This window comes from Molossus molossus, unplaced genomic scaffold (assembly GCF_014108415.1).
Source record: "Molossus molossus isolate mMolMol1 unplaced genomic scaffold, mMolMol1.p scaffold_m16_p_11, whole genome shotgun sequence".
Lineage (NCBI taxonomy): Eukaryota > Metazoa > Chordata > Mammalia > Chiroptera > Molossidae > Molossus > Molossus molossus.
This window is the reverse complement of record NW_023425346.1, coordinates 49,096,645-49,110,959: the sequence shown is the minus strand read 5'-3', so window position 1 is coordinate 49,110,959 and position 14,315 is coordinate 49,096,645. Positions and strand designations below refer to the sequence as shown.

General features: G+C 44.3%; 1 protein-coding gene across 4 annotated transcripts in view; it reads left to right on the top strand.

Moving 5' to 3' along the window:
- STK39 (serine/threonine kinase 39) overlaps window positions 1-14,315 on the top strand; it is a 291,825-nt gene that overhangs the window by 64,182 nt on the left and 213,328 nt on the right. For all 4 annotated transcript variants that reach the window (XM_036253502.1, XM_036253503.1, XM_036253505.1 and 1 more), the window contains exon 3: window positions 11,180-11,288. In XM_036253502.1, the coding sequence (XP_036109395.1) occupies window positions 11,180-11,288 (109 nt within the window). The remainder of the gene's footprint in view (window positions 1-11,179; window positions 11,289-14,315) is intronic.

Sequence of the window (14,315 nt, the reverse complement as noted above, 5' to 3'; positions counted from 1 at the left end):
AATAAATGTTTTCCTTGGCATCACACAAATAGCATTTAGTTAATCTACATTAATTATTTTTGCTATGCACTCTTTTAAATTTTCATATATGTTTTGGACTTTGCCTTTAACTATATCCTAACCTCTCTAGGTATGATGATCTTGGTGGTTCATTTTGCAGGAGCTAAGGGGTATTACTGGCCTGTTCCGTGTCCCTGACAATCCTAACCTAGAAGCTTAGAGGATTTCTGAGATGTGTTAATCCCACATTTGTTGTTAACCCTGTATGTGATAATCCTACAGTAGTGTAAATGACTAATTATAATTAGTGTAACACCCTTTGGGAGATATTTGTTGTTTTAGAGCACAATGTGTGAAATCCATAGTTATTAAACCTCACTAGAGAGTAGGAACTGGACTAGGTAATGGGAAAACAAAGAGGTCCCTGTTCCTTGGGAGCCTTTGACTAGTAAATGAGTCATTTTAGTTTTGTGTGGGTCGGTGATATTTTATTTTCAGCTGTGGATATCTTTCTGCACCTTTTTCGTTTATTTGCGTAGAAATGGTCTAGCAGATTCTCTCATATATATCCCACTGAGGGAGCTCATACTTTCCAGTAGTAATTTAAGACTTGCTAAAAGGGTCTGACCCCCTGTCATGCAAACTAGTGGATTCCATGTGAAGAAGGTCTTGAGGTTTCTTGAAAAAGCTTGGTTCTCTGGTCTGTGGCCAACCTCAAAGGTCAGGGATGCTACTCCAGGGCATGCTTGGCTTCCCTGAGAATCCAGTACGTGAGTGAGGAATTAATCTGCCCTTTCCGAAATCATCTGCCTTTTCAGTCTTTGTCACCAGGTGACAATGAATTCCACAAATGCGAATAGGCCTTCTACTTATCCTAAAACCCACTTTCCCAACCTTCGGGGCCCTCTCCTTTATCTTTTCTGGGGATTAATGAACATTTTAGGTCATTACTGTACCTGACTTTATGATTTTTAGACTTGAACCATATCATTCTTATTTTTTTCTCTAGACTTGAGTTCTCATATTTGTAGTCTGTCTTTGGTACCTAGTCATAGAAAACCGAGTGGCATTTTCTCATTCTTTGTCATACATCAATGCCACCAAAACTAACAACGTCATTCTTAGGGGCGGGCACGCTGTGTGTGTAGGAGAAGTCATGCTTTGGGGCCAGGCAAAGTGCTGTTCCTTAAAATAAATAAATAAGTGAAAGAAAAAAATGTCTAGTTAAGTGATTATAAAACAATATATAATGACCATTAAAATATTTTGCTTTGTGCCCTGGCCAGTGTGGCTCGGTTGGTTGGAGTGCTGTCACCCTGTACACCTGTACACCGAAAGATGTTGGATTTGGTTCCCGGTCAGCGCACACACCCAGGCTGTGGATTTGGTTCTCTGTTGGGGCGTGTATGGGAGGCAGCCTGTCAGTGTTTCTCTCTTAACATTGCTGTTTCTCTTTCTCTCTCTCTCTCTCAAATCAATGAAAAGCATATTTTTGGGTGAGGATAAAAAGAAGAAGTTTAGTTTGTGATGTGTGATAAACTGATTTGAGCAAAGTAATTTCAAAAAGCTACACCGAAGTGATGCATGCTGGGACTTATGAGAGAGGGAAGAGAGCTTCCCATGTCAGAGGGCCCGTGTTCTTCCCTGGGGTCCCAGCCTTTGGGCAGACCAGTGTCACCTCTGTGTCCTTAGTGTCCTCGTTCATTCAATAAGGAATTCTACTGGATGGCAAAAATTCATTTTCATCATCAAAGTTCTGTGGCTCTGTGTATTTTAAAATTAATTATTTAATGGAATCACTTTAAAATTGCTTGAACAAAAACACTGATATCTAGTGAATTTTGTTTTATAACCTAGGATAGTGCTGAGCCACTTCAGTCTTGTGCTGTAACAATAAAAACCCACTCTCAGGCCCTGACCAGTTTGGCTCAGCGGTTAGAGCATCGGCCTGCGGTCCTGAGAGACCCGGGTTCGGTTCCCGCTAAGGGCATATACCTCGGTTGCAGTTTGTCATTGGCCCTGGTTGGGTCGTGTGGGTGGCGACCACTTGATGTGTCTCTCTCACATTGATGTTTCTCTCTCTCTCTTCCTCCCACTTTATCTGAAGATAAATGCAAAAATGTCCTCGGGTAAGGATGAAAACCAAAACAAAACAAAACAAAAAAACCCACTCTCGGTTCATAGATTTGAATTTAGAACATGCAGTCTGTTTCTCCTGTGTCTAGAAAGAAAGAGGCTCTCTGTGAAACCAGAAAAATTCCGGTATATTCCCTTCTCTTTCTGTGTCATCTCTGTAAAGATATTTCATTCATCTATCTCATCAATAGTATTGTAGATAAATCAAGAACTTTATTTCCTCCAAACAAGCCATTGCTCTCACTGTGCTTTCTGCTATAGTGTTATTTTATTGATTATTTTTAATTTCTCTGGGTCTGCTCTTTCCTCTCTGCGCCCCCTCCCCTCCTGTCTCTCCTCCCCTCCCCCCCTTCCTCCTTTCCTTCCATTTTTAAGTCTTTTTTTGTTTGGTTTTACCTAATCTCTGTAATTATGTTGGTACTTTTGCATATCTTGCTTATTATAGAAAAAAATTAGACCATTTTGAGAACATCAGCTTTGAAAGCTGGAAGCTATAATGTGTGTGTGTTTATTGCATCTGTGAAAGTATTTTTCCCCTCTTGAACTAACGAACTTTCTAATTAGTAAATTAATTATTCACATTCCAGTTCATTTCTCGTCATATGTGCTAAAAAATTACATTTGACTGTTTCTTTTTTATTCCTCACCCAAGGATATCCTTCTATTTATCATCAGATAGAGTGGGAGGGAGGGAGAGGAAGAGAGAGAGAGAAAAACATTGACATGAGAGGGACACATCGATTGGTTGCCTTCTGCATGACCCCATCCAGGGCCAGGGACAAACCAACCACGACTGAGGTATGTGCCCTTGGCTGGAATCAAACCCGCAACTCATTGGTCTGCGGGCCAATGCTCTAACCGCTGAGCCAAACCAACCAGGCCTACATTTGGCTGTTTCTTATAGAATATTTTATAGCAGGGGTACACAATGAAAATACAAACCTACTTCACTGTTTTTGGTACTGTTTTGAGCATTTCAAGTCTCAGTCATTGAATTTTGTGCTCTCATTTGTCCCTTGCTACTTAGCTTTGTAATTTTTTTTAAAAAAGTTTTTCTTTATTGATTTTAGAGAGAAAGGAAGGGAGAGGGAAAGAGAGAGCGAAACATTGATGAGAGAGAACATTGACTGGCTGTCTCCTGCAAGCCACCCACTGGGGATTGGGCCCACAACCTGAGCATGTGCCCTGACCAGGAATTGAACCGGTGACCTCATGGTGCATGGGTTGACCCTCAGCCACTGAGCCACACCAGCTGGGCAGCTTTGTAATTTTTTTCATGTGATCTGGTGTTTGTATTTACCCAAGTACACTCCAACTGAGAGCAGACTTAGAAATGGGAAATCTTGAAGGTGTACATTTTTTTTTTTTTTATCCTCACCTGAGGCTACTTCTACATTTATCTTCAGATAGAGTGTGAGGGACAGAGAGAGAGAGAGATGGAGAGAGAGAGAGAAACATCGTTGTTTAAGAGACACATTGACTGGTTGCCTCCTGCACAACACTGAGGCAGATGTCCTTGACTGTGAATCGAACCCTCCACACTTTGGTCTGTGGGCTGATTTAACTGCTCAGCCAAACTGGGCAGGGCTGCTTTTTTTTTTTTTTTAAATAGTTCTGGAAAAATGTGGTTGCTTGGGTTGTTCTTTTCTATGTTACCTTTTTCTTATTTTGGTTTGGTTATTTCCATGATGAATTAAGCTGCTGCTGAACAAGATGGACTCTGAAATACTCAGGAAGAAGGCTGGAGAGTGGTGGATGGGCTATCCGCCCCTTTGAGGGGTGTTGTTCCCTGGCAGGTCCCAGGCGGCGCTGTACTCAGGCGTGGGACAGCAGCACCGCAACCAAGGAGACACCTTTCTTCCGCCTCACGGCCTCCTCTTTTGGTGATAAACCCTGGTGCAGCTGTGCCAGCAGGTGTTCTGGTGGTTTCCCGCGGCATCAGTTTGGCTGAGAAGAATTCTTCGTGATCCTGTTGTCAGTGAAGTCTTCGGCTGTACTTTTTCCAGGACTCCCAGTCCTTGACGGTGAAGGGATCACACTGTAGTTGTTGATGACTGATTCAGATTCCATGGTGACCAGCGGAAGAGCCTTCAGAACCCAGCAGGCATCCTATGACTATTTGCTGAAGAACCTTTTCAGCCAACTCTGACAATGGCTCTTCCCCATTAAGTTTCCCTTTAGTATTTCAGCACCACTCTTTTTTATTATTGGCTTTCTTCCCCTCCTTATTTCTTTTCAAGAAAATAACTGCACCAGTGGCTTCTGCATTTCTAAACAAAATGCCGTAGCTTGTTTTCAGACAGTTTGTGCAGAATGCCTAGGGTTGTGACATCATACCCAACATCCTGGGATGTACATTCTATTATCAGCAAGTAGATATTGACCGATCGTGATTTCCCTGGGGGTTTCGCGGGTTTTTTCCTAGACCTCTAACTCCTAAGACACTTTACTTTTTTGCATCTGCTCTCTATAGCTTTAGAAATTTCTATAAACACGGATGTCACAGAATTTATGCTTCCCTTTTTCTAATTTCTTAAAATGTTTTCCTGATTTCAAGATATCTAGACTTTCTCCATTTCTAATCCTGGCCTCAATTGGACTGTACTTAGACAAACACAGATACTAAATTGCATGAAAATAATTACAAAACTAAGTGGTAAGGGATATTGGCTGATTCATTTGTAAGTTGTACAGGTCAGAATATTTGACTTACTCTTCCCTGATTCTTCCTTATTGTCTCTGTTATTCTAAAGAGGCAAGAGTTTTATGCACATGTGGTATATAATTTCTCATAATTTAAAAAACCCCACAGTGATATTTTTCATGGCCGAAAATGACAGTCCAGAAAAATACACTCCTCTTATATAGAAGCTTTGTCAATCTTTTTTTTTTTTTGTAAATGTGTTTTTATTGATTTATGAGAGAGAGAAACATCGATTGGCTGCCTCCTGCACACCACCTTCTAGGGATCAGCTGGCAACCCAGGCATATGCCCTGACCAGGAGTCGAACCGGACCCCTTAGTCCATCGGACTATGCTCAATCCACTGAGCCACACCAGCTGGGCTGTCAATCTTTTTCTTTTATCTTGGCTGACATTTGAAATCATTGAAGTTTTTGTATTTGTTTTTTTTTTCTTTTTGAAAAAATTCTGCTACTTAAAGTATTGGGTTATTTATGAATATTGATTCAATTACCATACCCTTCATAATGATGCTGATGTTCTGGAAGTACGAGCCCAAGAACAACTTTCTGTAAAGCGTTTTTATGTAACACACTACCCTCCTGTCATTTAGAGAATTCTCAACACTTGGTGGGTATTGAATACATTTGAAAGATGTGTTTGGTTATCTCTTGAACCTGGAAATACATATTTCACATAGTAGTATTAGCAGATCATATCTGTGTTTTCCTTTTGAGATTGAGTTGCGGAGTAGAAATGTGCCTAGGGGTACATGTTTCTCTCAGCAGTTCACGGAACGACTAATGCGTCTCCGTGCTGAGCTTGCAAGCAGTGGTTCTCAGCCTTGGCTGCACATTAGAATTACCTGGGAGCTTTTGAAAAGTGTTATTCCTAGGCTGTATCCTAAACCATTTTACATCAGCTTCCCTGAGGCTGGGATCCAGGCATTAGTCCATTTTAAAGCTCCCAGGTGATTTCACTGTGCAGTCAAGGTTGAGAACCCCTGCTTTAGAATGAAGTTAGATAGAGCATCTCCTTAGATTCAACTGCACATAATGCTGGAGCGTAGGTTTGAGTTCTTAACTAAGGCTGAGTAGGCTGTTTTGCCATCAATATCAGATAAAGAAGAATTTGCTTAGAATTTCTGTAAGTGGTGAAAATATGCTAATTTGGTTAAGTATAGTTTAATATTTTGGATTCAGAATTCATTTAAATGGTTTTCCTTTTTTTTTAAAAGTGTGAATCTTGTGGTCTCAAAGGGCGAAAGAATCTAGGCTTTAAACTCTTTCCTAATTCGTATGTCTTCCAAATCTTTTTATTTCTCTTTGTTCTGAGCCCTTTGGCTAAGTATATATTTAGACTTCTTGTTCCAAAAGGGTTTGAGGCAGTTTACCAGGATACATGAAGTGTGGCAAGGTGGAATCAATTCAGCGCAGGGTAAGGCAACAACCAGGAAAAACACGGGTGGGAGCAATGGAGACTTGAGAAGGAAGCTAAAAATCCTTGGCCCCGTGTCCCAAGCACAGGCGGTAAGACATTCCTCGACCCAACAGGGCCTGCAGAGCACGTCCTGTGACGTTTCTGTGGCAGAAGGTGAGCGCCCCTGCCAGGATCAGCCTCTGTGCCTTGGAGGTTCAGTCCAGAACTTGGGACCCTTGAGATTAGTGATCAGCATGGGGATGCTCACCGGCCAAGATGGGGCTGCGACCCAGAGAGACTGATCTGGACCATTTCTGTTACGTGCTAGGCATTTTATAGATCTCCTTTTGCTGATCTCGCAGCAACCCTCCGTCGGCGATGGCGTGATTCAGCTCCTTCCACAGAAATGGGGACTGAGCCTCCAAGATGCCGGGTCCCCTGCCCAGGTTATCACGCTGGTCAGTGGCCCGGCCAGGCCTTGGAGCCAGCTGTGTCAGCCTGGAGCCTTCTGACATGGCCCCTGCTGGGTCACGTCCCTGTTAATTACAGTTCCTGCCTGTCCTCGGGACTCTTTATAGGAAAATAATTTTTTTGGCAAGGGGATGGGCAACAAACGCCATACGTCAGTATCAGAAATCCCTTATAAATATTTAAAGAGGCTTCCCCCCACCCTATTTTTCCCTGTGTTTGTTTTTTTGGCAGTTATTTTTCTCCCAGCCCATTGTATGTGCAGGTAGGGATACTCTATGCTCTTTGTGTTCCCCCCAAACCTGTCCCTCCTGAGCCGCCTGTGTCGCCCCTGGGCTGGCACAGCCACACTGCGGTGTCCCTCTGGTCTGTCTGCCACCCACCGCGCTCCCAGCAGAGGGACACTGCTGTGGCTGCCACTTCAGTGTTAGCAGATGGAAAGGCCTTTTATTTGCTACCCCATTTTAGGTTGGTTTTCTCACTCTTGTGAAATTTTGACTTGTGACATGTTGCAGATGTAGCCGCATGAGCAAATCTAGCTCCTTAAACCCCAGGAAAGGTTAAATACTGTGCCATACCTTGGTTTGGCACATGGTGACATTTTGAGTCTTACTTCACTGGACTTCAAGAGAGCCAGTGTGTCCTATTTCTTGACTATTGTTATGGCAAATGTGTTGCCAGGATTTGAGACTCCCTTGAGTTCTTGCAACTCTGACCTCATGTTTCTCTCCTCTCCCTCTGAATGTGTTACCCTTTCCCGTAGTTGTGACATTCAAACCACTTTAATGCTACAGTCTCCCTTACTTCCAGCTTTGCTTCCTACCCCTTTTCTCAGGCCAGACTCAGCGAGGCGGGGAGGCTGGGCCCGCTCTCCTACCCAGGTCGGCCTTCACGTTCCCGCCGCCCGAGTCCGCTCTGCCTGCCTTCGGCCGCTTGGCCGTTCAGGGTCTGGTGTTTGAACCTGAAGCCTATTAGAAATGCAGACTCTCAGGCCCACCCCAGACCTACTGGATCAGAACCAGGTCCCCAGGCGATCTGTGTGCACATTCGGGTTTGTGCAGCACGGAAGAATCACACTGCTTCCATGGATGGCGTGCTAGTTAAGGGAATGGAATATCAGCCCTCGTTCGCTCTAAAGGAAGAATCAGATGAAAAGGTTTTTAAAAATCATATGCATGTCACCTTTGGCCAATACTTGTGCCACTTTTAGAGACAGGAAGAAATGAATGTGTTTGGAAGTAAATGGCTTTGCCCTGCCCTAGGAGTGAGGTCAGGGCCTTGGGAAAAGCTGGATAATTTAGCTGAGGGATTGTCACCATAAAGGGTTCATCACTGTTTTGAAAAGAAATGGAGAAAGTAGTTCTGAGGAAAGACTATTTGATACAAGAAATATTTATATTTTTCAGAATATAAAATTGTCTTAATTAGTTGGAGCTGCTATAACAAAAAGGCCATAGACTGGGTGGCTTATAAACAACAGAAATTGATTCTCACAGTTCTGGAAGCTGAGAGGTCTGAGGTCAGGGTGCTAGCCTGGTTGGGAGGGCATCTTTCAGGTGGCCGATTTCTCACTGCTTTCTCCCATGTGGAAGGGGCAAGTGAGTTCTCGGGGGTCTGTCTTATAAGGGCGCTAATATCATTCACAGGGGCTTCACCCTGATGATCCAATCACCCTCCAAGGGCCTCACCTCCCAATGCAATGGACTTAAGAACTTTGTAGAGACACCTGGCCGGTGTGGCTAAGTGGATTGAGTGTCATCCCATGGACGGAGAGGTCCTGGTTCGATTCCCAGTCAGGGCACATGCCTGTGTTGCAGGCTCAATCCCCAGTAGGGGGCGTGCAGGAGGCAGTAGGTTGATGCTTCTCTCTCACATTGATGTTTTTATCTCTCTCCCTCTTCCTTTCTCTCTAAAAAGAACCTTGTAGGGACACAAACATTCAGACCATAGCAAACATATAAACATACAAGTTGTGTACCTTTCTAGAAGGCAGCTACCCAAAAGGTTTGAATATAAACTAAAACAAGGGTTGGGCAGGCAGGTAGAGCACCTAGGTCACTGTCCTTTAAGTGTCTTTCCACCCCATTTGTGGAAGTATTTTTTACCGGGGCGTTCAGTGGTAGCACCAGGCAGGGGGACGAGTGTTTTCCTCTGAGGCGGGTTTCATCATGTCTTTAAGCATTAGAGGCTACGTGGACAGGCTGTGCAGTGAAATGGATGGCATAGGAATGTGGGGGATGTGGCCCCCACAGCCAGGCAGAGAAGAGGGACAGTGAGGGGCACGGAAGGAGAGGTTATGACGGATCAGACCGATGCAGGTCCATTCTTAGGCCTCCACCTCTTCCTTGATCTTCCATGCGGGTGTATTAGAAGTGGTGATATCTGCGTTCCTTGCCTTTTTTTTTTTTTTTAATCTTTTAAATCCTGAGGGCCTTTAAATGTCCAGCTGGTACCTGTAAGACCCAAGAAAGAGTTTCTCTCTCCCTTCATCCCCTCCTCCACTCACTCCCCACACACAGCCTCACAGTTTGCTCACCTCTGTGTCAGAGAACCCGATACAGGCCATCTCAATACAAAGGGCTCAAAAACGTGTTTTTCCAGACTCTGACCCAACTTTGCATAAGTGCAAAATAATTTCTTTTCATGTGGGCATTGGTTGTTTATTGTGCATGTTGATGAATGCTTTAAAAGTTTGAAAGCTGAAAGCTACAAAGGCACTCATTTACATTGAATATGAAATGGTGAGAATGTAGGGCACACATATTTTCAAGAAACGTCATTCCCATTTCTGTGAACAGTGGAGGCATCTGTTTAACCTGGACCCTGCCTGTTCCTGCAGGCCTTCGAAGTGGGCCATGCCCGCAACGAGCAGATGCCAGGGACTCCAGGAGGAATGGCCTGGGCAGCGTGCCATCTCTCCTTCAGAAGCATCTTATAGCATCAACACCCAACACCAGAGAGGTGGAAACTGGTACTCCGGTTTCAGATCTTGTTCAAAGGACAGGAGTTGCCGAATTGAAAAGTGTCAGATTTAGAAAGCCGGTACTCAGTTAAATGGATGAGGGGAATGATGAAGGGAAAGTGTTGTTAAATATGAAAAGAAAGTGGAAAAATGAGTGATTTTCTTAGGAGTTTATTCATTGCTAAAAGCACTTACGTAAGCATATATATTAAGGGGTGTGTGTGTGTGTGCGTGTGTGTGTGTGTGTGTGTTACAGGTCATGGTATCTTGGCTAAGTTGTCTGGCATATAGGGTCTTAGTAATTTGAGGATTAATTAGTACTGAATATGCAAAGTTTGCAGCCCAAATTGGAATATTATTGTCAGGCAATTTTAAGTTGACTTGAAGTTAACTAGATGCTCATTGTTACTGAAAATATTTATAGGATGCATAAATACACTTTTCTTTCTCCATAAACACATAATCGCACAAGTGAGTTTTCTTTGATGACTTAGGTTGTTCTTGTGGCCTTTGGACAGCACCTCGAACGTGAGTTACACCGTCTGATGCCTTTGATTGAGGGTTGTCATTTGGCAGGAGCTTTACCCAAGTCATCTGGCGACGTTGTAAAAGGGCAAACTGAAACTAATATGAACTTGACTATTGCAGAAAAATGTGGTTTATTGAAGTTTTCCATTTGTATGATTTCAAAGCTTTGCTGTTTTATATCTTTCTATAAAAGTTTGTTCTCTACGGCAGTGTTGCCTAAAGTAGGACACACACAGCGTTGCTTTCCTGCACTGTTAATCTGGATTCAACTATGACAGTGTACTGCAGGACTTCTCAGAGCCTGTGGCAGTACTAACATTCCCTGTGGTGAGATTCAGTATCTGATGCCTCCCAAGCCTGCTTCACTTTACCAGTGCCTCCCTGCCTCTTCATTTCCTTGATGGAATAGTTTGGGAAATGTTCTTATGTATTTTCTCGTCACAGCCATCCTGAGAAACAAAGTTTTGTTGTCCCTTTTTAGATGAGGGAGGAGCTAAGACACGCACCAGAATTCAGGCTGGCCCTGAGTCCCATGGTTCCTAATGACTCACCTCGTCTCTGGTCTGTCTGTGGAGGCCTCCAGTTCAGGTGGGGGCACTTAGACATGTGTACAGGGGTCTGTGCTGGCAGACGGGGGATCCTCTGGGCAGAATGGTGGTCTGAAATGCCTCTGTCCGGTGGCTGGTCCGCAGGGTTCTATGGGCTCCTATAGAGACCTTTCTAATTCTAGCAAGTTGTAACGGGGTAAGAGGGTTCTTTCCAGTGTAGCTTCTTTGAAGTAAAGGATTAGGCAGCCCCTCATCCCTGCCCCAAAAGGTATGCTTCTGAGTAGGAAAGTTAGCCAGATGCTCAGCTGTGGTTTACTGGTGTTTTGCTTCCCGATTTTCACACCATGGTACTACTGTGTCATCTGTTGCTTTTTTATTTATTTATTTATTTATTTATTTATTTATTTATTTATTTATTTATTTATTTATTTTATAGAAAGAAATTCAAGCCATGAGTCAGTGCAGCCATCCCAACGTAGTCACCTATTACACCTCTTTTGTGGTAAAAGATGAACTTTGGCTGGTCATGAAATTACTAAGCGGAGGTAAGTGGGTTTTGTCATTGTTGGTCTGTTTTTCTTCCATGCATGTGAGCATATGGACTGCGATTTCAGATTTGATCCCCTTCCTCCTATATTTAGAAGTTTTGTTTGGTTTATTATTTGTTTAGAGAATAAAGTCCGTTTAGCCTAACTTCCAGAATGTGTGCCCCCTTTGAGGCGTCGGTTAGACTCCCCAAATCCCTTCCGCTGTCCATGTCTCTGTGCCCTCACCTGCGGTGCTCCTTGCCCTCCGTCCGCCCTTCCCCCTCCACGCGTTCAGGTCCTAGAAGCTCACCTCCTCTCTGCAGCTGCCCCTCACTCACTTCGGAGAAGTTAGCCAGTCCGTCCTCCTTAAACCCTTCCTGTTTAACAGTATTCAAGTCCTCAGCACGCTGCAGTATAGTGAATTATTTCAGTGCGGTGGCGTCGGAAATGTTCTATGGCTGCGCTATCCAGTTTCTGCTAGTTACACGTGGCTCTTGAGCACCTGACATGTGGCTAATGTTACTGAGGGACTGAATTTCTCTGTTCCACTTTAATTAGCTTATATTGCAATAACTCAGGTGGCTAGTGGCTACTGTGTTGGCCCGTGTAGGTTTAGATTGTGGGTCATGAAGATAGCACAGTCTGGTGCACTTCTGATTCATTGAACCTGGTCCCCAGCAGGTGCCTAGCGAGTGTTTCTCCATTGAAATTGGGAGAGACTCTGCATGCTAAATTATTTGTGTGCAGTGCTGTTCAGACAGGGCACTGTTTCCATCACATGTTTGCACTTGGGCGGGGAAAGGACCTTTCCCTCCCGGGCCTCAGATCACTGAGGTTGTAAAAGCCATCGGCAATGCCATTGTTAAGGCACGCTGGCGTGCCTGTATTTTCCTCCCTCGAACCTTCTAGCATCACTAATTGACAGGGAATGATAGTGATAATCGTTAACTTGGTCGAATCCTTACTCCGTGGTAGACCCTGTTCAAGGCAATTTACTTACCTTGTTTCATCTTCTGTGGCCACCGTCCTTGAATGGCAGGTGTCACCGTCCCTGTCTTTCAGAAAGTACACCAAAGCTCAAGGAGTGAAGCAGCTCACCCCAGGTCACACGCAGTGACTCTTAGTGCTGGAATCTGTGACTGTAGGGCCTGCTGACGTCAAAACAACGCTGCATGAAGCCTCACCTTCGTTTTACAGACCCGAAAATCGAAGCATAGAAAGTGGAGTTACTGTCTTAGTACCAGCAGCATGCCCCTCTCCAGTGTGTCCTCTTTCCAGGGTGCCGCTGGAAGAAGCCAAAATCTGCGTAGCAGAATGTATATAGTAGAGCCCATGTCCTCTGCAGACCGTTTCCAGCTAAGCTGAACCAGGGAGACATTCTTATTAATTAATTGATTAATTAAATTAATCAATTAACCACCTTTAAAGAAGTATCTGGGATCAAGCAGAGCCCCAGAAATGAGATGACGAATGCACTGCAAGAACCTTGGGTCTGCTTGCGCAGGTCTTGGTAGGGAGCCTGGGGCTATTAGTTCGGTTCTGTTCCCAGTCTTGTCGGTCCTGTCCGCCATTGTTTCCTTGAGTGCCCACTTGGTTTTCAACTAAAGTGAAAGAAAAAAGTGAAAGGAAGCCTGTTGGAGCCGGACCACAGTGCAAGAGGCAGGCCTGCTTCTCGGTTCTTGGCAGGATGGCGCTTTATCAATGAGAGGATGTTAACCTAGTTTCTTTTTGTGGGCCCACCAGCTTTGAGGAAACGGGGAATCCTGGGACCCTGGGTAGCCCCAAATACTGTGTTCAAGCTGAGGATTTTACTTCCTCTCTTTGTTTCTTTATGTATGTATGTATGTATGTATGTATGTATTTCAATTCCTCACCTGAGGATATTTTTCCATTTATTGCCAGACAGAATGGGAGGGAGGGGGAGAGAGAGAAAGACAGAGAGAAACCTCGATGTGATAGAGCCACATCGACTGGTTGCCTCCCACGCCACCTGACCAGGGCCAGGGACGAACTGCAACCGAGGTACGTGCCCTTGACCAGGATTGAACCCGTGACTCATTGGTCAGCAGGCCAGCACTCTAACCGCTGAGCCAAACTGGCCAGGGCTCTTCATTTTTATCCCAGTTAACCTTATGTAAGACTGAGAATGCCCCCTCCCCACTTTCCTGAGGACTTGATACAAAATTTCTTTTTCTTTTTCAAAGAATAGTTTAATATCCTGGGCTCCAGTGAGTAAGAGGAACAGGTTTTAAACAGGTTTCCACAGGGAAGGGGGAGGTGGGCAGAGGTGGGCTATTGCTCAGTTTTCCTTCCTCGGCCAGACGTGCGTTTATGCCTGGTATGGTGTATCCTTATAAGGTGAAAATAAAATGGTTTTGGAAGAATAGTTTTCTGAATGATCCCCAAATCCAAGAGTCAATGAATAAATGGATGTCTTGTTTCTCTCTATGGTAGAACTTGTGTATTGGTTTCCTTTTATAATATTTTATCCCTTTAAATCTCCCGACGAGGGGTGGGTGGTTAGTCCGGTGTGGGAATAGCTGCTGCGGAAGCTGAGCCCTCTTAGTTAATCATTGAGAGCCCAGAGCCAAATTCAGGTCCTGAGGTAAGCCATTTGTTAACTCTTCAGAAATGTTGAACCCCCAGGTAATTATGGTTTTTTTTAAATGACCCAGAGATTTGCAATATTAATTACTAAGTGCTGAAACATGAATTCACAGTGCCAAGGATACTAATCTTGTTTATCATAGCAGAGTGCTATGTATTTATTTCTTTACTATAAAAGTCAGCACATCAAGCACCAAGTCAGTAAAAATGAAGGTCGCCTGGAGTCAGGGAGAGGACTCTCTGGCTGTAAGCAGGGCTGGAGGCTGTACACCTGCCCCCCTCCGTGCTGCCTGCTCAGAACACTGCTGCTCCCTCCTTGCCCGGGCCTTTGTGGGTTCCGACATCTTTTTTTTTTTATCCTCACCCGAGGACATTTTCCCATTTTTTTGTTCAGGTAGAGTGGGAGGGAGAGAGGGGAACAGAGAGAGAGAAACATTG